This window comes from Musa acuminata, chromosome BXJ3-11 (assembly GCF_036884655.1).
Source record: "Musa acuminata AAA Group cultivar baxijiao chromosome BXJ3-11, Cavendish_Baxijiao_AAA, whole genome shotgun sequence".
In the NCBI taxonomy this organism is placed as follows: Eukaryota; Viridiplantae; Streptophyta; class Magnoliopsida; order Zingiberales; family Musaceae; genus Musa; species Musa acuminata.
Window position 1 is genome coordinate 23,397,630 of NC_088359.1, and position 24,924 is coordinate 23,422,553.

The 24,924-nt window shown below is 39.3% G+C and overlaps 1 protein-coding gene across 1 annotated transcript; it reads left to right on the forward strand.

Moving 5' to 3' along the window:
* Window positions 1–1,093: 1,093 nt before the first annotated feature.
* LOC135653415 (gamma-soluble NSF attachment protein-like) lies at window positions 1,094–24,687 on the forward strand. Its single transcript, XM_065175374.1, has 9 exons — window positions 1,094–1,257; window positions 9,112–9,179; window positions 9,254–9,338; window positions 9,426–9,584; window positions 9,659–9,796; window positions 11,147–11,225; window positions 12,718–12,797; window positions 12,988–13,117; window positions 24,379–24,687. Exons 1-9 carry the CDS (start codon window positions 1,211–1,213, stop codon window positions 24,475–24,477), a joined length of 885 nt encoding a protein of 294 aa, XP_065031446.1. The 5' UTR covers window positions 1,094–1,210; the 3' UTR covers window positions 24,478–24,687.
* The last annotated feature ends 237 nt before the right edge of the window (window positions 24,688–24,924 follow it).

Sequence of the window (24,924 nt, forward strand, 5' to 3'; positions counted from 1 at the left end):
TTTGAAGAAGACTAAAAAATATTGTAACACCAATCTCACGTAAATAAAAATAGTTACTGATTCATAAGTAATGTATTGGGGACAATGAATTTTTTTGAATTTCTAGAGCCAGTATTCTTTAGATCATAAAGAATTCTAGTATGGAAAGTAATTCTTATGAATAAAAAAAATACCCTCAAAATTTAAGGTTTGATTGTTCAATATCTATTTCATGTATTTCTAGGCTATAGGTTTTGGTGGGGGAGAAGATATGAGGAATTTAGAAATGATGAGAAAAAAGAAAAAAAAAATAAGTTGAGGTTAACACAAAAGTATATAAATTAATTTCAAATGATCGAATAATTAAGTTTTTCTCTAAAGTGAAGATAGGTAAGGAGTGCTAAACTATATAAATTTTATTATTTTTATTTGATTGTTTATTTTTAAGATTTCTCTTTTGGTTTGAGCTTTTTCTCTTCCCAACAAGTTGATATTAGATCATAAATGTTTTATTCGAACAAAGATTCAACATGGATGATGTCAATTATTTTTATAAAGATATTTGAAGGTATATCTTTTTGTTCGCAAGAAATTAAATGGTTGAGAAAGAAAAACTTAAAAAGATGAATGAGGAAGACGTTTAAAGAAAGGTATCTTTTCTGCCAGGGATACAAAGCGTCTAAAAATTCTCTCACCAGGTAAAAAAAAAAGATGGTGCCCAATTCTATTTTATTTTATTAGATACAGTAGTATTGATATATGTGATTGATTATATGTACACCTGTTTGTATATTATATGAAAACCCTATATGTTTAACCGGGGGCTCGGTGGCAATACATGTCAGCTCGATCGACGCTAAGGATCCGTACCCGAAAAAGAAAACGAAAAACACTTCGGGTCGGATTCGGGTCGGGCATTTTACGAGAGTTTTGGGAGTCGTTTTAACGGCCCAGGCTTGGCGTCGAAGTCTGCGCCAACCGGATGTGGTACTTCAAAGTCTGTTAGTTGGATACGGGTCGGGCATTTTCGGAGAGTTTTGGGATTAGCCCATTTAACGGCCCAGGCTTGGCGTCCATATCCATTTAACTGGATATGGTACAGAGAGTCTGAATCCACGATGGCATTGGAGGTTTGCCGTAAAGAAAGGGGAGCTGCACCGCGTTCGGATCTGATTCTTTACAGACGGACCGTGGGAGAAGCCGAGAAGGGGGCGAAAAGGCGGCGGCGGCCATGGCAACTCCCGATCCCGATAAACTCATGGCCAAGGCCGACAAATTGTAAGCCCTTTTCTTCATCTACCCCATGATCACTCTGTTTTTTGTTCTTTCCTCTGTTCTCCGTCAATCTTTTTTTCGGGCTTTCCTTTTCCCGGTTCGTTTTACCTGATATTGATGTTTCTTATAATCTCGTTTAATGTTATTATTGTGATCGATTCTTTCTTTTCTGGATCCATTCATCAGATCAGAAATCATGTTGGTTTGAAATTAGGCATAAATCCTCACAAAACCCTGAAAACTCTTATCTTTTAGTTCCTTGCTTAGATTGACGTTTGAGTTTTAGAAATGTATGTGACGACGTTGATCGGATATAGGCAGTCATTGAAGTAAATGCCACACATTATATTAAAGGAGACTTTTATTGTCATTCTGTTGGCAGATTAATTTCATAATAGTGGCGTCGATACAATAGAATATGGCTTTTTGTCAATTTATATTGGTAGTGGCGTCGATTCAATGCAGATGAAATATGTATTGTGTTTTAACAAGACCAACTCTAGGATGTGGAAGTATATGATTATTTTCCTTTAGTTGTTCCTGTATCTTGCTAAGGAAATAGTTTGCACAACTTGATTCTTTTATATATTTTGTAAGATCTCTCCTATTTCAAGCGAGCTCTAATTTTTGAAGGACTGATGTCGTTGTAATTTTGATTATTTCTGTTAATTACTTTGTTATTAGATTCCTAAACCATCCCAAACTGCTGGAAGACTTAACAATAAACTGCTGTTAAGAAAAGTGAATCGTATAAGATATACTATTTGCATCTATTTCCAGCCTATATGATCCTGGTCTAGGCTGGATGAGGCTCGACAGCTCTTAGCCAGCTTCACTTGGAGTTCAATCCCGTCCCAATTGAGCAGTCAGGATTTACTTCCTGCTTCTGTACTTTTTCTTACTCCTATCCCATTTAGGAGTTTCTCTTTTATTGTGAAGTCCTTCCAATTTGTTGTTGATTGCTGTCCTACTAATAATAGGAAAAAGGTTTTTCAAATCATACTTGGAGCCTCCATTGACCTTCCAATTAAAGTACCAAGCTTTTATTGCGAGTCATTGTTGTTTCTGGGTGAAAATATCTCACATAAGTTGCTACATCAGCAGCCACACGTGATAAGCCCTGCTGGAGTTGGAGCTGGTTGCCCAGGATAGCCCCCAACAGGTCTGTTCAAGTCCCTAAACTGGCTGGCCTGGCTGATATGGTCTACTCTTGAGTCGGGTTTGACATCATCTCCAATCTCCTTCATAACAACATGCTACATTGGACCTAGAGGCTTTCCTAGGCAATAGATTTAGATAGATGGTTGGTCAGTAAACTGAGCTGTGACAATTTACATGTATTGGAGCATATGGTAAAAGAGTAACAGTAATGATGGAAGAGGAAAGCAGAGCAAGATCTTAAAGTATATACTATTGTTAGTCGATCAATGATTGTAAAGGTGAACACTAACAGTAATGATGAACGAGTACACTAGAGCAAGGTTTTGAAGTATATGTTGTTGCTGTTTGATCAATAATTGTAAAGCCTGTTATTACGCTTATCAAAAGCATGACAAATTTTCTGGCAATTGGGCTCTTTTGACAGTTTGACACGAGAGTGCCTAATTTGCTACAATCTGCTCATATGGACCTTGCTGATGCTATAGTATATTTTCCAGCCCATAATGTTGCCTCATAGTTTTCAACTCAACCCACTCAAATATGACAACTCATGAGCACATTCTTTGGATAAAGTTACAGTTATTTCAATATGTTTTTCTTCATGACCAAGGAATGCATTAAAGAAGTTAGTTACCAATTGTAAAACACTTAATTTCGAAATTTCCTATGCATAAAGGGTTGTTTTATGCGGTAGTACTTATTTTGGTGTTTAGGGGTTAGAAAAAAACTTTAGAAACTGATGATATTGACAGAAGTTCTCTTGGAGTGCTTTCTTAAACTCTGTATCTCTTGGATACGTCCTTGAGTGGTGAGTCTTTTGTTTTTAGTTCTGTATCCTTGTTTATTATCCTTGGGGTGGTGATATTTCTGTATCCCTTTATGATTTTAAACTTGGTGGTGAGCTTTCTTTTCGATTTATTAAAGTTTTATCGTGAGTTCATTCCTTTCCTACTATCGACTTTCTTCCGAAATCCATTCAACATTACCCTCCGGTGTCAGTTTGGTATCAGAGCTAAATGTTAGAGATCATAGCAAGGCGGAATGGAAAAAATATAGTTGGTGAAGGTAGTGGCCATGAAGTTGATATTGAGTCGTTGAGGTTGTAGCTATGAAGATTGCTGCATAGTCCACAAAAAAAAAAAAAAAATTGAAGAACTTCAAAGTAGAACAACCAGCATGAAATTGATGTCCAAGAGTTTACTTCTGATGATGATACATCATACACCTCATTCAAGGGAGTCGAGAAGATTTTGGGCAAGACATGGAGTTCAAGACGAGTGGCAGAACAAATACAACCCAAGATTGAATATTCTAGAGTTTGAAGGTAAAATAAATGTTGATGACTTTATCGATTCGCATAATACAGTAGAAAGAATTTTCGATTTTCATGAACCACTAGAACAAAAGAAGGAAAAACTTGTGGCACTCAAACTCAAACGGAATGCATCATTTTGGTGGGAAAATATGAAGAAACAAAGAGAACGTGGGGGGAAGAATAAGATCGTGACATGGGAGAAAATGAAAAAGGAACTGAAGAGAAAATATTTACCTGACATTTATAAGCAAGAGATCTTTTTCAAAATCCATGGTGTCAAGCAAAAAGATCTTAGTGTGGAGGAGTACACAGCAGAATTCGATAATCTCATGTTAAAAGGAGAGCTTGTGGAACCAAAAGAACAAACCATTGCAAGATACTTATGAGGTCTAAAGTATGAGATTGCTAAAGTTGTTCAACTGCAGCTATATTGGCCTTTAAATGATGTGAACAAGTTGGCATTAAAAATTGAAAAGCAACAGAAGTTTAAAAAGAGTTCTCGGTATGGTTCAAAATAAGGCTATACAAAAGGAGGAAGCTCCAAGTCTATTGTCCAAAGCAAGGTGATATCGAAGGTGTAAGACAAGGGTGAATAATCTGCTAGCAACAAAAAAACACCTAATTCTTCTACCCCAAGTGGTCGAAAATGCTTCAAATATCATGGTTTTGGACATATTGATTCAGATTGTCCAAATAAAAGAATTGTTACTTTGGTTGAAGATCATAGTGATGGAGGAGATGATAAAGCCGACGACGAACCAAAATACGATAATGATGAGGAAGAGGTTACTTATGCTGATCATGGTTTGTCTATTGTATTGCAACGTAGCTTACAAGCATCCTATGTGGCTGAGGATGAAAGTTGGGTGAGAAAGAACGTGTTTCACACTAAATGCACTTCTTATGGTAAGGTGTGCTTGTTGATCATCGATAGTGGCAGCTTTAAGAATATGGTATCTTTGGAGATGGTGCAGAAGCTAAAGTTGGACACAATCCCTCATCCACATCCTTACCAATTATGTTGGCTGCAAAAAGGAATGACATCAAGGTAACTAAAAGATGTTTAGTTTCATTTTCTATTGGAAAATATTATAAAGATTAAGTATGGTGTGATGTTAGGTAGACCTTAACATTTGCTGTTAGGTAGACCTTGGCATTATGATAGAAGGGTGTTGTATGATGGCTACAAACATACTTATGCTTTTAAAGTAAATGAAAAAAGGATTATTTTAACTTCATTACAACCTTCTGAAATCAGTGTACTAAAGAAGGAAGTTAGTGCTTTTATATCCTATGGTGAATTCAAAGGTGAATTAGATAGGTGTGGTCATGTTTTGGCTTTAGTGGTAGTAGAGGAGAATGAACAACATAAGGAGACACCAGCAATCACAAAACTAATCCTGGAGGAGTTTCAAGATGTTGTACCGGAAGAGATTCTACATGGCCTTCCACCTTTAAGAGACATCCAGCATCATATTGATCTTATTCCGGGAGCTATTTTATCTAACAAGACAGCCTATAGAATGAGTCATAAGGAGCATGAAGAACTTAAAGGCAAGTAGATGAATTGGTGAAAAATGGGTTAATTCGGGAGAGCACGAGTCCTTGTACGGTTCCAGTCTTGTTGGTGCCTAAGAAGGATGATTCTTGGAGAATGTGTACGGACACCATCAACAAAATCATAGTGGATTATCGTTTTCCCATTCTAAGGTTAGATGATTTACTTGATCAATTGTGTGGTGCTTCTATTTTCTCTAAAATTGATTTGAGGAGTGGCTATCATCAAATAAGAATAAGGCTTGAAGATGAGTGTAAAACAACATTTAAAACTAGAGAAGGATTATATGAATGGTTGGTTATGCCATTTGGGCTATCTAATGCTCCTAGCACTTTTATGAGATTTATGAATTATATACTTAAGCCTTGTATTAGGACTTTTATTGTGGTTTACTTTGACGATATATTGGTGTACAACAAAAGCGAAGACGAGCATATGAATTATCTTAAAGAGATTTTTTATTTTGAGACAACAAAAGCTTTATGCTAATATGAAAAAGTGTTATTTTTTTACTTATAATGTAGTGTTTTTGGGGTATGTTGTTTCGAAAAATGGAATCATGATAGATCAAAGCAAGGTAGAAGCTATTCTCAATTGGCCAACACTTGCTTTATTGCATGATGTGAGGAGTTTCCATGGCTTAACTTCCTTTTACAGAAGATTCATCAAGGGTTTCAACTCTATTATCGCTCCAATCACCGAGTGTCTGAAATGTGATAAATTCAAATGGACTAGTAAGGCTAATGATGCTTTTGAACTTTTAAAAAGAAAGGTGACCGAATCTCCTATCTTAGTACTACCTAATTTTGAAAAAGTGTTTGAAGTTGAATGTGATGCATCTAATGTGAGAATTGAAGTTGTTTTGAGTCAAGACGAAAAGCCCATTACTTTTTTTAGCGAGAAGTTGAATGATACAAGAAGGAAATATTGTACCTATGACAAGGAGTTTTATGTCATTTATCGAGCTTTATCTCATTGGAGTCAGTATCTTCTTGCCAAGTCATTTGTCCTATATTCTGATCATGAGGCATTAAAGTTCATTAATCACCAACATAAGCTAAACAAAAAGCATGTAGCTTGGGTAGAGTTCTTGCAATCTTATAATTTTACAATCAAGCACAAATCCGGTGTTCAAAACGTAGTTGCTGATGCATTGAGCAGAAAACATTTTTTATTATTAGCAATGAAAGTTAAAGCGGTTGGATTTAAGACATTCAAAGATCTCTATGAGAATGATATGGATTTCGGCTCAATATAGTAGAATTGCACATCAGGTTCCTTTCAACGATTTTCTATCTTTAATGGTTTTCTTTTTCGAGCTAATGCATTGTGTGTTCCATCTTGTTCTTTGAGACAAGTAATTCTAGCTAAAGCTCATGGTGGTGTTTTGAAAGGACATTTCGATAGGGACAAGACTCTAGCTCTTGTTTAATCAAATTTTTATTAGCCTAAAATATTCAGAGATGTAGAGAGACATGTAAAGCAATGTCGAGTATGTCATTTGGCAAAAACAAGAAGTCAAAATTCTGGTTTATACACTCTATTACTAGTGCCAAATGCTCCATGGGAGGATTTAAGTCTTGATTTCGTTTTGGGACTGCCAAAAACTCAAAGGAACAAGGATTCTATCATGGTTGTTATTGATAGATTTTCAAAAATGTCTCACTTTATTCCCTGCAATAAATCAAATGATGTATCTCATATTATTGATTTGTATTTTAAGGAAATTGTTAAATTGCATGGTATTCCAAAAACTATGGTGTCTGATCGAGACTCTAAATTTCTTGGTCATTTTTTAAGAACTCTTTGGAGGAAGCTAGATACTTTTTTGAATTTCAGCAGCTCGCATCATCCACAGACCGATGGACAAATTGAGGTAACGAACAGAAGCTTAGAAAACTTACTTAGAAGTTATGTTGGCAAGAACATTAAGCAATGAGATCTCATTCTTTCACAAATTGAGTTTGCCTACAATCGTTACATGCATTATAGCATTGGTAAGAGTCTTTTTGAGGTTATTTATGGTGATAATCCTACTGGTCGTTTAGACTTGGTCCCTTATTCGACAACTAAGCTGCATGAGGATGTTAAAGCAACCATAGAAAAGCAAAATGAGAGGTACATATAAGCTGCCAATAAATACAGAAAACATGTGGAGTTTAATACAAGTGATTTAGTTTGGATTCATCTAAGGAGGGAGAGGTTTCCACCGGGCAAATTTGGAAAATTGAAACCAAAGGTTGATGGTCCATTCAAGGTGCTTTAGAGAATTGACAAAAAATGTTTATGAGATCGAGCTACCTGAAGATTACGGAGTGTCCCCAACATTTAATGTGGCTGATTTAAGTCCTTTTCATAATCATGTTAACGAAACAAATAAGGACTTGAGGATAAGTCTTTTTCAACCAGGGGAAATTAACACGAGAGTGCCTAATTTGCTACAATCTGCTCATATGGATCTTGCTGATGCTATGGTATATTTTTCAGCCCATAATGTTGCCTCATAGTTTTCAACTCAGCCCACTCAAATATGACAGCTCATGAGCACATTTTTTGGATAAAGTTATAACTGATTCAAGATACTTTTCTTCATGACCAAGGAATGTATTAAAGAAGTTAATTACCAATTGTAAAATATTTAATTTCAAAATTCCCTATGCATGAAGGGTTATTTCATGCACTAGTACTTATCTTGGTGTTTAGGGGTTAGAAAGAACTTTAGAAACTGATGATATTGGCAGAAGCTCTCTTGTAGTGCTCTCTTAAACTTTGTATCTCTTGGATGCGTCCTTGAGTGTTGAGTCTTTTGTTTTTAGTTTTGTATCCTTGTTTATTATCCTTGGGGTGGTGATTTTTCTGTATCCCTTTGTGATTTTAAACTTGGTGGTGAGCATTCTTTTCGATCTTATTAAAATTTTATCGTGAGTTCGTTCCTTTCCTACTATCAGCTTTCTTTCGAAATTCATTTTGCATTACCCCTCGGTATCATAGTTGGTAATGCATAATGAATTGTTAAATGATACTTTTGCTTCGATTCATCTAATAAGTTATTGAATGTGTTCCTCAGATGCATACGAAAGCACCCCTCATGAAACCAAAATGTTTAGTGCCTAAAACACATGTAATCTTGTTCCGATGAGATTTAGCTCTTTAATAATGCATTTATTAGATGGTAATATTAATTAGAAATTTGAGGATGTAGAGAAATTCTTATTAGGATAATATAGTAAAGAAGGCATATTTGATCTTTAAATACATATATTTCTTTTACTGCTTTAAGCTAATGATAGTGGTATCTTTTGGCAATGGTTATTTTTTTCTGCTCCCAATTTATGTTAATGGAAACTACTAAATAATCTTTTTTTATTGAACTTATTATTTATCTAGAAGCTGAAAATGGAAACTTATGCTACAAGATGCACTTGTGCGTAGGATGAGTGAACTTTACCCTTGCGTTGCATCATTCATTTTTACCACTAGGCCCAAATAAACGTTTATAGGTAAAATTTGTTTCTATGACTTGTGGCAGCTTGGTTATGGTAGTACAGATCAAAAGATTCATGTCAATGCTTTACATAACATTTGTTCTCAAAATTGACATGGGATATCTTTGGCCATTAATAAACTCAATGTTGAGACCATATACTGCATTTTCCCTGTTAGGTACATTTAGAATTGAAAAGAAAAAAAAATATGTAAAAGAAGAGTCTCAAATTGGTTGTGGATTATTTTGAGAATTGAAGAAGTGGGAAATTTCAACTCGAAGACAGAAAAATTGTTTAAAATTGTTATAATCATTTTTTCTTGTTTACATATACTGCAGAACAAAACTCAGTTTTACAAGATGGACTGCTGATTGGAAGAATGCTACCTCATTGTATGAGCAAGCAGGTTGGTTAACATTAGTTTGGCCTTTTTTGGCGAGAATTGCTCCTTGTCTTGCTTATAAGTACAATTTTTTGAAGCTATTGGCTACAGATTCAGGAAAGATAATGAGAAAGCAAAAGAAGCTTTTGAGAAGGCTTCCAAGGGTCAAGAAATGATTTCTTCGTATCCTATTTCCTTATACATTTTCTAAAATTTCATAAGATACTTCCCATTTGTATTTGGAAACTGTAATCTTGACAAGCTTTTTAGCCCTTGGGATGCTGCAAAACATATGGAATCTGCTGCTGCTCTAGCAAAAGAGCTTGGTCACTGGAATGAAGTTTCTGACTTCTACAGAAGGGCATCTGAGTTATACAGAGAATGTGGACGATCACAGCCTGCATCAGATGCTCTAGCAAAGGGTGCTAGGTAAGTACAAATGATGTAAGCTGTATTGGTCGAATAGCACATACGAAACTTATCTTGTACGGGATTGGCTTTAGTGCCTTGGAAGATGTGGTCCCTGATGAAGCTGTTCGGTTGTACACGGATGCTTGTGTTATTCTGGAGGAAGATGGAAGGGAGCAAATGGCTTTTGATTTATATCGTGCTGCCACAAGTGTTTATGTTAAACTTGAAAGGTGCAAAGGTTCACATCCAGGCATTACTTTTAGTATATGATTTTCATGAATTCAACATGTAATTTATGTATATATATACTCTTCTTAGTATTGTTAAAGTCTGCAAATTTTCATGTAATAGTCTAATAATGCATTATAAGTATATCTTGGTTAGTAGAACCTTCTGGTTTATAGTAATGCATACTTAAAACAATTTCATAAAGCTATATCATTCGACAACTGCATTGTCCTATATTATTCAAATACATTCTCATTCAAATCAGTTGTGCAGGCTAAAAGCTTAAAATGCCTTATTATATGCTGTTATAGTTTTTTCATATAAGTTCATGTTGGATCTAACAGACAAGTGGACCATCAAAAGCTATCAATTTGCATTCCATCACTAAGATATTAGAGAGCATAGCTTTGTGCAAGTTTTCTCAAAGTATGGCTAGTTTCACAACCTAGTACTTCAAGGTCAATATCTGTAAGTAGAACCCTTGTCAAGTTCACTTTTTTAAATATCAGGCCATGATGCTGGCCGCATTGTGCTCCCATGGAGGTTTTAAGTCTTGATTGTTATGCAATGTATTTGTTGATGGTATATGGCAGAATAGTGCCATAAGAAACAGCCCGAGGCATGTGTTTCAGTATCATCCATGGCTCACATAAAGATTAATCTCAGTCTCTTAGATGTAATAAGTTTATTAGTTAAGTTAATATGGACCTAATTTTTTACCCAAAGCTGATTTTTTTATGCTAGACGAACTTTACCTTTCTCATTCAGTGCCTTTTTGCCTTTTGAACTTACCAATCATTTTATTCTTGAATAAGGATCAATTAGTTTAGTTGTTCCCTCTTCTGTTCCTTGAGCATGTGGTAAGTCAGTGGCCTTATCTTTTTCTTGAGTACACACTACATGGTAACTTTTAAACAAAGGACTGTTGCTTCCCTTATTCGTTTTATTGATGAAGTGACTGTTAATATAATATTCATTATTCAATATTTTGGTATTATACAATCTTTATTCCACATGAAATTTGTGTGGAACTGAAATCCTCTAAATGAATATTTACATGTATGATGTATTATATCACTTTTATGTGCTAGTATTGTTGTAACTTAATGCTAGTGGTCTGTTCTGGGTTCATGGTACCTGCAATCTAAATCCACCATGAATAACTGCAATGAACCATGAAGAGAAGGATATGTTTTTTTCATTGTTTTCTCCTCCACCTTGAATACCCTCCAGTGAACTGCAATTTAATTGTATAGTTTTTTTTTATTATTTCAACTATAGTAAAATATTGTGCACATTCTGATATATGGAATTTTGTCAACATTTCCTTGATTCACAAGTTGCTTTTGCAGGTATGCTGATGCTGCAACATTTCTTCTAAGATGGGGCATAGCTGCTGATAAGTGTCATGCTGTCAACAGTCAGTGCAAGGTGTGGTTCATTAGTTCCCTATAATGACTCCTGGAAAATAGCCACTCACATATATATATATATATATATATATATATATATATATATATAATTATATATATAAACACACATATACATATATTTATTATTTTTTTCTATTATTTGACTGTCAAATGACAAAAATAAAATAAAATCATGCTTGGTTCTTCTTCACTAGATGTAACTCCATTTGTTACTTTCTACTGGAAAGATCTAGCTGTCTGGACTATGAAGTGGTCTAGAGTGTCCTAGGTTTTTTGATTTAACTGTCCAGATTGTTAGTTAAGCATCTGTTGGACATGAGTATCCTTGATTTTTTGATTCAACCATCCAACTTGTTAGTTCTTTGTAATTTAGTAAAATTATGGCACTGAAGCCATATGGTCAAACATGCTGATGTGAACAACATACTGATTTTAGCTTTTTCTTTATACTAATGCTGGTATTTTCTCACTGTGCTTACGTCTCAACGTTTAGCATCTCTCATGTACCTTATGTGGGCTGTAACATGTCTTTATTTTCATGTAATAGTCTCATTTCCTGATCAGGCTAAACAGAATACATGTTGCATCCAACGGCTCTGAAGTTTTCTACTGAATGAATCTTTGCACACAACACCAAGTTTTTAGAATTTTGTTCCTAAACTTGTATTAATTTTTTTATTTGTTTTTCATTTAGGGATTTTACATATGGGCTCCTCAGTTTTAGTATTTGCATTTCGAGCACCAATGTAATGCCATTTACATCCTAACAAAACTATTTTTCTTTGTTATTACACTATCTCACCTATGATAACAGAATGCCAACGGGAAGTGGATCTTCAAGGAATATGGTGTCTTTTTGAGCATTTTCTTGTGGTCCATTGTAATTTATAGATTTGTGTACCCTCTTATTTCACATCTAAAAAATCAAGAAAAATAAATCTACCATTCAGATGAAGAAAGATCAGATCTAAGAAATGACAAATTGAAGTTACTTGCATTCAGATGGATCTGCAAACATGCATTCTCCAAATCATCTATGAGCTTCCTGATGCAGTCAATTTGGTTTTATGGGGCTTTACGATGTGTGATTAGTGCTCTAGGACCAGGAAATAGGACTTTATTTGGACACCATTAATTTTTTGACACAAATGAATTGGTGGGTTAAAATGAAGAAGAAAGTGCTAGAGGGTTTGATGAAGGTGTGTCCTTGGTGATCACGAGTTTCTAAACTAAGAGCTGTAGTGTTATCTGCAAGTCCAGGAAAGTTAACTAATGGTTTAAGTTAGAATCAGTTAAAATGACTAAAGGTGGTAACTGGCTGCTGTCAGTAATATTGGGCAAAATGGTTGTGTTGGGATAAGGCAGGTCTTGAACTTATATGTAAAAAGGAGGAGCTATGTGAGTAAAATCTTATTTTTTTTAAGATGAACCCATCATTTCTTTTTTTTACTTTGTTGTTGTATCACTAAATCTGGCTGCTTTTGATTCAGGCTTATCTGAGTGCAATTATCATATACCTCTATATGCATGATTTCCAGCAAGCTCAGAAGTGCTACAATGATTGTTCTCAGTGAGTTCCACATTTATGTTATATGGCCTTGAAATGGATTACCAAGTGCCAATAAGAAATCTAATTTGCTTTGTTGTGATTTGATGTTCCAACTTCCAAGTATTATGTTCTAATCTAATATCTTATTTTTAACTGCAACGAGTCTGGACTGAAGTTGATCAACTAATTCCGTTGTGACATCTCTTTTCAGAATCGGGGCATTTCTTAGTAGTGACCAGAGTCGTTGTGCAAGCAAATTGTTTTCTGCTTATGAAGAAGGTGATGTTGAAGAAATTAAACGTGTTGCTCAGTCAAGTCCCATTACACATCTTGATCATGTGGTAAAATTTCCTGTTTACTTGACTATCTCTAGTATATTTTAACACTGACAGCTTTTGCAGATTCCCACTAGATAATATATGCATAATTTGACCTTTCGTGACTTGTGAAATTCCTTTTTAGAGTTTTATCTGCATAATTTGCATCTTGTAGATTCTTTCAAAGTTTTATCTGTTACTCAGAGAATTTTGGAGTTTGGAGACATGAAATGGTCCTGTTGTTCATCTAACTTGCTGCAACCTGTAAAATAAGATGGGCATTTTAGTTAAGCTATTGTTGGATTTGAGATCTCGGAATTCATTTTCAGATTCTATTGGCTATTGATTTGTGTTTCATCAAAGGTTCCCGTAGGAGAAGAAAGCTTATTGTTGTCTGTATGTAGCAATATTTTGTAGGTAGTTTGACACAGGGTTTGCCGTACCGAGCCGTACCGCCCGGTACGGGCGGTACGTATCGGTCCGACAGGTTTTCGGTACGCGAACCGACCGTTACCGGTCCGAGTACTGTAGCAGCTACTGTAGCACTATAGCAGTGCTACAGTACTCGGTACACTCAGGTGTACCGCTCGGTATACCGTACCGTACCGGTACCGAGCCCAGGTCAAAATATCGGTACGGTACGGTATTGCGAACCTTGGTTTGACATTTCTGTGCCTTGGACTATCTTTAATATAATTAGCCAATTCTGATAAACAAAGAGTCACTCTGTCTACTTGCTCAACATTCATTTGACAAACATTGTTAAATTAGAAATTATCTTAACTTGGTATTTGTGAACAAGTGACTTTCTTAATCTATGGATCCCAGCCTCCTTTCTGGATGAGGATCTTTGTGAAGTATAGAGGTACATTGGGGTACATGTGTAACATCCCATTAGTCCCACATTGGAAGTGAGCAATGTGTATGAGTGGCTTATATGAGTCTGATGAGTGTACTATGTTAACTCTCGCTTAAGCATTTTGGTTCGTGGTTGAAGGATCAAAATGGAGTTATTGGCCAGTTGGCTCACCAGACTCGGGTCGTGACATTTGGTATCAGAGCCGACCTAGCATTTGGGCAGGGTGAGAGGGCTCGAATAGGAAAAGGCTACCCGTGGATGGAGTCGAGAACTCATCACGGCGTGGAGCCACCACTGAGTTAAATCTCACATGCACTATGCTAGGGTTCGATCTGGGTTAAGTTGAGCCTTGACGAGGACGTCAAGCTAATTGAGTTGGGGATATTGTAACATCCCATTAGTCCCACATCGGAAGTGGGAATGTGTATGATTGGCTTATATGAGTGAGTGTACTACGTTAACTCCCGCTTAAGCATTTTGGTCCGTGATTGAAGGACCAAAATGGAGTTATTGACTAGTTGGCTCATCAGACTCGGGTCGTGACATTTGGTATTAGAGTCAACTTAGCATTTGGGCAGGGTGAGAGGGCTCGAGTAGGAAAGGGCTACCCGTGGATGGAGTCGAGAACTCATCACGGCGTGGAGCCACCACTGAGTTAAACCTCACATGCACTATGCTAGAGTTCGATCTGGGTTATGTTGGGCCTTGACGAGGACATCAAGCTAATTGAGTTGGGGGTATTGTAGCATCTCATTAGTCCCACATCGGAAGTGGGTAATGTGTATGATTGACTTATATGAGTCTGATGAGTGTACTACGTTAACTCCTGCTTAAGCATTTTGGTCCGTGGTTGAAGGACCAAAATGGAGTTATTGGCCAGTTGGCTCATCAGACTCGGGTCGTGACAACATGGGTTCTTAATAATGTATTAAGGAGCTTCGCATGTAAATGGATACTAAGTGCTCTGATTTGATACCCTTCCCAAGTTTATTCCACAATGGATAATATGTCTAATCAAATACCCTTCTGAAGCTTAGTGTGGCAATGGTTTTCTTTAATTATATCATGGAGGAGATTTTTCATTTGATGGTAATAAAGTTAGGGAAGACAAATCTTGTTCTTTTTTCACGTTTAAAGAAGCATAACTTTTTTCAGAAGTATGCTTTTCCTAAGGATCTTTTTTATTTCTTCTCATGATCCAATTATGAATATACACACATGGTTTTTCTGATGGCTATTATCTGTCGTTTAATTAATCTGGAAGCAGAGAGAAGTTACTTTGAACATAGTTTCAGAAAAATAGGTTCGTATGATATAAAACATCTACATATGGGTGCATAAATGGTGTTCTTGATGCCTATTGTTTGTGGATGAACTAAATTGTAGACAGCAAGAGAAGTACCTTAAATATGGATATTAAATCCTTAAATATGAGTACACTTTTCATAAGAACCATATTAAATCAATGGACCATCAAGGAGATTAGATGGACGTACCTTGTCAAGTTGAATTGATGCTAAAATATGTATATCCCAAATTGAGTTCCAGATTCCTCGAGAGTTGCTCCTATGTACTATTTGATCTTTGCAACACTAGGAGCTGTTGACATTTTTTCAAGACAATTGGTATATCCATGAAATTTATGTATCCCTATTGTTTATTGATTGAGGTCATCTCTTATGATGCACAAAAAAAGCTTCCAAACAACTTTTTAGCAGTCCATACAAGTTCCTGTTTATTTCCCCTCTTTCCAACCACTGACTTGTACCAACCCTTACAAGGGTTCATTAGTCCTGTGGCATGTGCTGCATGGTTATGACAAATAGCTCATTAGCACCTTAAAGGGTTGTGTAAGGTTAGGCCTGTACTTTCTATTACCTTGTGTACATGAGAATTCCATCTGCTCATGCTAATTTAGAATCTTCATATCGTCTAATAGTTGTTAAGATCAATGTGAAGGAAGCTTAGGCCAATTTGGTGTCCAGGTGATCGTTAGCTACATAACTGGTAGCGCATATATAAAGAATGTTATCAGAAGGGCATCACAGTGATTTAAGGTGAGGCCTATCTACAAAATGATAGCGAAGAGCAATAACTGATTAAAATGATAGCGAAGAGCAATAACTGGTAGTACATGAGAAATTCTTCTGCATGACTACATGTTCACCTATTTGCTATATATTGTAAATTCAAAATCATTGCTGCCTTCTTATAAATACGTAAGAATTAGTCATGTTATGTGTCCCAACATTTGCTTTAGGTCATCTGTGACCAAAGTGATATGTAATAGGTCACATCAAACAAACCAGGACTTATGGATCATTCCTTGGGAATAAAACTTGTGTTCACTGATTTGTGTACACATAAAATATATTCCAGTGCGCACTACTACAGTTATTAATTTATTCAACATTGTTGTTGGCATGGAGGAAGTTCTTTCTTTGATTATGTCTGTTGCTTTTGCCTCAATGAGTCTCTTAATTAAGAAAAATGTTTCAACCTTCCTGCTCCTCAGACTTCTTTGTGCAAGTTCATGATGGATCCATGTTCTAAGAAACCATCACAGAAACCACTTGTTGATAGACTGCTTTATTTGGGTTCCAAGATGGAGGCTTGCACATAGAATCTTAATAGCACATGCATGTTTGATGACATTCTGGAAAGACTGAAATTTAGAGGTGCCATGCATGCATCTGAAAATGTTGATGCCATTCTCCTGTGTAATTTTTTTCTTGAGCTGTTGATGGTTTCTATCATCAGCCTGATAATGGGAATTGGCTAGCTGTAGGATGATTAGGCAGATAGTGCATAATATTCCCACAAATGTGGGGCTAGGAAAGGACAACATGGGCAACCTTTTACCCTTGTAAGCTAAGATTACTTTTGTGTCCCAGAATTCCGAATGTTCAGGTCAAATATGTGCAACTTTACAATTGCACAAAGGCTTAAGTATACCAATAATTTGAACAGATAGTCACCCTTAATTATAATATGATAGCTCATATTTTGACCAAGGTTTTTAATTTCAAATGATACCACCCGTACCGGGTTGTACGTACCGGGCTGCCAGCAGACCAATAAGCGGACCGCCCACTACTGGGTGATACTATCGATTGAGGCTATTTCCGCCTTGTTACCACCCAAAATCGATCGGTGACAGTCGATTTCGACCAACGCCACCCGCTACCGAGCGATATTAGTCGAGGGAGAAGGAAGAAGAGGGAGAAGAAAAGGGATAACCTGGAGATCCAACATCGCTCTCCCTTGACGATCCCGATTCGACGCCGCCTTCCCTCGTCAGACGCTGTAGATGAGATGTCGCCTCCTCGTCTGAGGTGACGAGGCCTCGGCGTTGTCAGCAACTTATCCTAATCTGCATTGTCACGAACGGTCGTTGCACACTCGCAACAACTTCGTTCAACGAACCGTTCATTGCTTTTGCATGCTTGTACAGAGACATGATAGCTTGTTTTGTGTTGGTTTTGTATGTTTTTGCTTGTAAAAATGCATGTTCGAACATGTTGCAACGTTGTAGTGCGACTGTTCGCCGCGCTAAGCCGAAATGCCCCAAAATGGCTCTGTTTTCGCGTGCCACGACTTGTTTTCTGTAAGCCGCAGCAGCACACCAAAACGTCAGCCATCTCAACACCCTAGAACCCCCCGGGTGGCACAGGGCTGGATGGGGCTTCGGTATATTGTCGAGCATTGAAAAATTTTCACAAGTTCGCACGTTAACTTGACGGGAACTTGCCTTCGTGCCCGGCACCCAATGAGCAGTTGTTTGTGGACTTGCAACTGTTCGTTCTACCTTCTAAAGTCCTTGTTTTCTCCTTCCTCTCTTTTCTCTCTTACACTCAAGGTGCTTGCTGAATTGCTTGTAAAGTTTCTCTCTTTACGAGACGTCGGGACTTGTCCGTCGCTCGTTTTCAATCTAATCAACTTTCTATTTTACAAGTCCTTCGGGACCTGTACGAGGTTGCAACTAGGCTGAACCTTTGCGGACGCATATGTCGTAAGGGTGCCTCATGACTTAGGTAATCCCAGCTAAGTCCGAGGAGTTAGTGCAAGGGTGCTTCACGACTTAGACAACTTTAGCTAAGTTCGTGACTTTACCGCAGGGGTGCCTCACGACTTAGGCAATTCCAGCTAAGTCCTTGACATTGTGGTATCAGAGCAGGTAAGCAATTCGAGCAAGCAGCGAAGAAACTTTGTAATCTCGCCATGGCTAAGCATCGTGACGAATCGAGCAAGGTGGGGCAAGCCGGACCATTGCCCCAAGCAGCCGTAGATGGGCTGCAAGTGTAAACTCGCTCTCATGTTGGTGGAGCGAGAAGTTGGCTACTCTCCGCGAGCGGAGGAGGCGCAATCTGGAGCGCCAATCGGGAAGAAGAGCCATAAGGAGAGACTCGCAGCGGCAGAAACCCGTTTGGATGTTCTTGAAGCAAGCTTGGAGGAACTCTACTAAGGCCAACAAAGGTTTCTTGGGGTAGAGAGCTTGTAAGAAGAAGCTGAATCCCGAATTGACAAGGTTGAGGCCCTAATCGATCGACTGACGGATGATACCAAAGACTCCATGCAACATTTGCATGAAGTCGTGGCAGAACTCACTTCCAGAGTGACAACGCTCACAAGGGCACTAAATACGGGAGGGAGCAACACCCGCGTTATGCCGCTACAAAACTTGAGGGCACTTGAGCATCATTGCTATGGAGGTGTTAGGGACGCAAAATAGCTCGAGAATTTCTTGTTTGACATGGAACAGTACTTTCGAGCTACAAGGCCTGATTCTGAAGATACCAAAGTTTCAATAGCAACCATGTATTTGAACGGGAATGCAAAACTTTGGTGGCGAACCCGTTAGGAGGAGATCCAACAAGGTCGGTGTCGAGTAGACACATGGGAGGACTTAAAGCGGGAGTTGAGAACTCAGTTCCTACCCGAGAACATAGAGTTCGTCGCGAGGAAGTTGAGACAACTCCGCCAAAGTACTTCCATCTGAGATTACGTGAAGTAATTTTCTGCTCTAATGTTGGACATACAAGACATGTCCGAGAAGGATAAGTTGTTCAGCTTCCTCGATGGCCTAAAATCATGGGCTCAACAAGAATTACATCGAAGAAATGTCACTGATGCGATTGGAGCAATTACGATTGCAGAAAGGCTCACTGACTTTGTTTTCTTGGAGGACTTAAGGATAAGGAAACAATCTTCAGGAAATCGCCCTCCAAAATATTCTCGAGGGAAAGAGCCCAAGGGCGAACAAAGGAAGAAGAGTTCCCACAAAAGACTAAGCTCAAAAGGCAAAGCCCACCCCCCCCCAAATCGGACAAGTGCAAGGTTGTTGCCCTCAGTTCAAGCAGTTCAGAATCCAGTAGAGACGATGAGGAATCGCAAGGTCCCCGAATGGGAGCAATGTGTTTGTTGAATGCATTGCAGGGTCAAGTGGGGGAGAACATGAAGGCAAAGCCATTGAAAGCTGGGAGTAGCGAGCTGATGTACGTGGACATTAAGCTCAATAGCCAAACAACCCCTGCAATGGTGGACACGGGCGCTACCCACAACTTTATTGTCGATCAAGAAGCAAAGCGACTTGGGCTGATCTTGGAGAATAACCCAAGTCGGATGAAGGCGGTGAACTCGGAGGCCAAGCGGATCTCCGGGCTGGCAAAAGGAGTCCCCATCAAGATTGGAACATGGAGCGGGAGCACGAACATGATGGCGATGCCATTGGACGATTTCCAAGTAATTCTTGGACTGGAGTTTATGCATGCGGTGAAGTTGGTGCTAATGTCGTCCCTAAACTCCCTATGTATGATGGGAGGTGACGACCCTTGTGTGGTTCCCGTCTCTCGGAGAGGAACGAGGGACCCCCAACAGATATCAGCATTACAACTGAAGAAAGGGGTACAAAAAGGCGAATTAACATTCGTGGCTGCTGTGAAGCTAGAGCCACTCGACGAGGAGGCCATTCATGAACCTGCTGTGGTGGCGAACATTCTGAAGGAGTTCACAGACGTTATGCCACCCGAGTTGCCAAAGACTCTGCCGCCACGCAGAGGTGTGGATCTTCATATTGAGCTAGAGCTAGGAGTGAAGCCTCTAACGAGACCACCCTACCGCATGTCCCCTCCAGAGCTTGCAGAGCTTAGAAAGCAATTAGATGAACTACTAAGTGGTGGTCTCATCTGTAGCTCCGAAGCACCATTCAGAGCTTCAGTTCTCTTCCAAAAGAAACAAGATGGGAGCCTCTGATTATGCGTCGATTATCAAGCCCTCAACAAAGTGACGGTGAAGAACAAGTATTGACGGTGAAGAACAAATATCTCATCCCACTCATCGCGGACTTATTCGACCAATTGGGCAAAGCCAAGTATTCTTCAAACTTGACCTCCGATCAGGGTACTGGCAGGTGCGCATTACTGAAGGCGACGAAACGAAGACTACCTGCGTGATCAGGTATCGAGCGTTTGAGTTCTTGGTGATGCCTTTCGGCTTAACCAACGCTCAAGCCACATTCTGCACTCTTATGAACCAACTATTCAAATAGTATTTGGATAAGTTTGTGGTCGTCTACTTGGACGATATCGTCGTCTACAGCCAAACACTCGAGGAGCATGTTGAGCACCTTTGAACAATTTTCAAGGTTCTCAGGGAGAACACTTTGTTCGTGAAAAGGGTGAAGTGTTATTTTGCTCAAATGAAGATCTTATTCCTGGGGTATCGAATCGGTGATGGCTCCATTCGGATGGACAAATCAAAGGTGCAAACTGTTGCGGAATGACGAACTCCAAAGAAGGTGTCAGAGCTAAAATCTTTCCTTGGTTTCGTCAACTACTATCGGCACTTCATAGCGGGGTATTCGAAGTGCGTAACGCCACTAACGGAGTTGCTGAAGGAGTAGCCTTGGAGGTGGTCCGATAAATGTGAAGCTGCATTCCAAGATCTGAAGACTGTTGTGTTGGAAGAACCGGTGCTCAAATTGTCGGACTATAAGGTGTCCTTCGAAGTCCATACAGATGCTTCAGACTTCGCTATTGGAGGAGTACTTATGCAGGAGGGTCACCCAGTGGCCTACGAGAGTTGCAAGCTCAACGAGACCAAGCGACGGTATCCGGTGCACAAGAAGGAGATGATAGCGGTGGTCCATTATCTATGAATTTGGCGGCACTACCTTCTTGGATTGCGATTTGTGCTGAGGACAAACAACATTGCTTTGAGCTATTTCCAAATTCAAAAGAAACTCTCCCTAAAGCAAGCACGATGGCAGGACTTCCTGGCTGAGTTTGATATGGCAATGGAGTACAAGCCCGGAAAGGCAAATGCCATGACCGATGCATTGAGCCGGAAAGTGGAGCGAGTGAATGCCATACAGTTGGAGGGCAGAGGCCAAGCAAGTCAGTTGCACTCTAACTTCCTTTCCAGGATCAGGGATGGACTGTACAGTAAACCTCAAGCAGTAACCCTGATACAGCTTATCAAAGAAGGCAAGACACAACCATTTTGGGTCCAGGAGGGAATTGTTTACACAAAAGGGAATAGAGTTTATGTTCCTCGGGTGGACAATTTGAGGCGTGAACTCTTAACAGAGTATCATGATTCCCTTTAGGTTGGACATCCAGGTATTCACAGAACTTTGGCTCTCGTGGAGAGGACCTTCTACTGGCCGAAGATGAGGACTGATGTGGAGGAATATGTTCGAATGTGTCTCACTTGCCAACAAGACAAGGTGGAGCAGCGGAAGCCAGTGGGACTTTTTGAGCCGTTGCCTGTACCAGAAAGGCTGTGGGAGAGCATTTCCTTGGACTTCATATTAAGCTTGTCGATAGTAGGGGAACTCGGATCGATACTCGTGGTGGTCGATCGATTTTCAAAGTATGCAACTTTTATTGCTGCACCCCTACACTGTTCAGCAGAGGAGGCAGCCAAGTTGATGATGAAGAATATGGTGAAGTACTAGAGAGTCCCACACAATATCATCGGTGATCGAGACGCTTGGTTCCTGGGACGATTCTGGATCGAGCTATTCAAATTGTTGAGGTCTAAGTTATACTTCTCTACAAGCCTCCACTCCCAGATGGATGGCCAAATTGAAAGGATAAACTCGCTCCTTGAGCAATATCTTTGGCACTACGTGAGTGCCAACCAACGAGATTGGGTGAAGCTATTTGACATACCTCAATTCTCCTACAACTTGCAGCGGAGCTCTACGTCCAACAAGAGCCCCTTCAAGATCATTACAGGACAACAACCGTCAACTCCTCACACCTTAGCTATTGGATATACTGGGAGTAGTCCGTCAACATATCACTTTGCAAAAGAATGACATCGAAATACAGATATTGCGTGGGCTTACTTGGAGAAGGCAGCCAAAAAGATGAAGAGGTGGGCAGACTTGGGAAGTCGACCGTAGGAATTCAAAGTCGGTGATTTGGTGTTGGTAAAGCTTCAACCAGCATCACTCCAATTCTTTAGGAACAAAGTACACAAAGGATTGGTGCGCAAGTATGAAAGACCCTTCCCAATTATCAGTAGGGTGGGCAACGTTTCTTACAAGTTGTGGCTGTCAGCAAAATTTACAATGTTTTTCATGCCAGCAACTTGAAAGCCTACCATTCAGATCCACAAGATGCTTCCTGAAGTGTTCCAACTCGGCTACCCTCCACTAGAGCCTCATACGAAAAACAAATTGAAACCATTTTAGCGGATCGCAAGATAAAGCTATCCAATGGAGCTGAGCAGACCGAGTACTTAGTGAAGTGGCGAAAGCTTCCCCGAACCGAAGCTAGTTGGGAGCTCGAAGACGCCCTACGACATGAAGAAGCAGTCATCAACAACTACCAACAAGCGTTGACGAGCGCATCGACAGTTTAAGTGGGGGAGAATGTCATAAACGGTCGTCGTGCACTCACAATAACTTCGTTCAACGAATCGTTCATCGCTTTTGCATGCTTGTGCAGAGACATGGCAGCCTGTTTTGCCTTGGTTTTGTGTGTTTTTTGCTTATAAAAATGTATGTTCGAACAAGTTGCAACACTGTAGTGCGACCGCTCGTCGTGCCGGGCCGAAATGCCATAAATGGCTCCGTTTTCGCGTCCCATGGCTTGTTTTCTGCAAGCCGCAACAACACACCAAAACGTCAGCCATCGCAGCATCCTGGAACTCCCCGGGTGGCACAGGGCTAGATGGGGCTTCGGTACATTGTCGGGCGTTGAAAAATCTTCACAAGTTCACACGTTAACTTGACAGGAACTTGCCTTCGCGCCCGGCACCCGATAAGCAGTTGTTTGTGGACTTATAACTGTTCGTTCTACCTTCTAAAGTCCTTGTTTTCTCATTCGTCTCTTTTCTCTCTTGCACTCAAGGTGCTTGCTGAATTATTTGTAAAGCTTCCCTCTTCACGAGACGTCGAGACTTGTCCGTCGCTCGTTTTCAATCTTATCAACTTTCTGTTTTACAAGTCCTTCAGGACCTATACGAGGTTGTAACTAAGCTGAACATTTGCTGATGCATATGTCGTAAGGGCGCCTCATGACTTAGGCAATCCCAACTAAGTCCGAGGAGTTGGTGCAAGGGCACTTCACGACTTAAGCAACTTTAGCTAAGTTCGTGACTTTGCTATAAGGGTGCCTTACGACTTAGGCAATTCTAACTAATTCCGTGACAACACGGGGAGAAGAAACCTCGATGACATTGTCGAGGCTTCGCGGGGAGACCTCGGCATCATCGGCGACTTTTCCTAATCCGCACGGAAAGAAGAAGCCTCGGCGTGGAGAGAAGAAACCTTGGCAACGTTGCCGAGGCTTCGCGGGGAGAAAAAACTTCTCGCGAAGAAACCTGTGCGACGTCACGAAGGCTTCGAGGTTTTCTTCTCCCCACGTGGGGAGAAGAAACGACGCGACGTCATTGCCCCTTTCTTTTTTTTTTTAACTTTTATTATATATATATATATATATATATATATATATATATATATATATATATATATATATATATATATATATATATATATATACTCTGTACCGTACCGAGTTGAACTCGAAACTCCGGTACGGTTCGAAATTACAAACCTTGGTTTTGGCCACCTTGCTTCTTGGCTACATGAAATCAGGACAATCAGAACATACTTTCGATGTTTATCCAGCTAACTGCTTAGACTTCAAATGATATCTTTTATCTTCTTCCTGATTCAGTTGAACTCCACACTACCAACTTTCCTACGCTTATATCCCTTTCATTGATTAGTTTTGTTAGTGGAAATTCGAGTTCTTCTCCACTTCACTCGTGTATCATATTGCATTCTACTGTTTGGTCAATATTATGTTCTTCATAATAGATATCATTGCAATGTCTGCAGTATATGTGAAGATAGTTTTTGTTTTGAAGCTTGTAATCAGCATGACTAGATTTTACTGAAATGATTATGCAGATAATCAGGCTTGCAAGGAAATTGCCTACTGGGGATCTGAAAGAGCTTAATAAAGAAGAGGCCGAGGAAGAAGTTTTAGATGAAAATGATCTCACATGAAGTATGGGGTGTCTTATAGGTGCAAATGATGATCAAAACTGGAGTGCATGAATGTTTTAAGAATTTGATGGTTCAGGCATGTCATGATCCTGCTACTTAAAAATTTGCTGGTAATTTTGGGTGTGTAAACTTTCACATGCCAACATTTCATTGTGCTGCTTGTATATTTTGAGTAATTGCATGTTATATACACTCCCTTTCAGATGACCACATCTGTAGATTACCTTTTGGTTGCGTTCCTTCAATTTTTGCTCACCAGTTTCATTCTATTGGTAAAAAGTGAAGCTCCTGGTACCAGAAGCCACAGGGAAATCAGGTATTATGGGAGAAAACTTACCAGCATTATTTCCCATAAATTAGGTATTAATTATTTCTGTGCATTCTCGTTTTAGGGCTGAAAACATCCTACATGTCAATGTAGGCTTCTCCTTGTTTCGCTTAATAGAG

Bases quoted from the DNA above. Each gene is read 5' to 3' on its own strand.
- LOC135653415 (XM_065175374.1), top strand. From the start codon at position 1,211: ATGGCAACTCCCGATCCCGATAAACTCATGGCCAAGGCCGACAAATT. The intron at 9,339-9,425 runs GTATCCTATTTC...CAAGCTTTTTAG, and splicing joins GGTCAAGAAATGATTTCTTC to CCCTTGGGATGCTGCAAAAC. The intron at 12,798-12,987 runs GTGAGTTCCACA...ATCTCTTTTCAG, and splicing joins TGCTACAATGATTGTTCTCA to AATCGGGGCATTTCTTAGTA.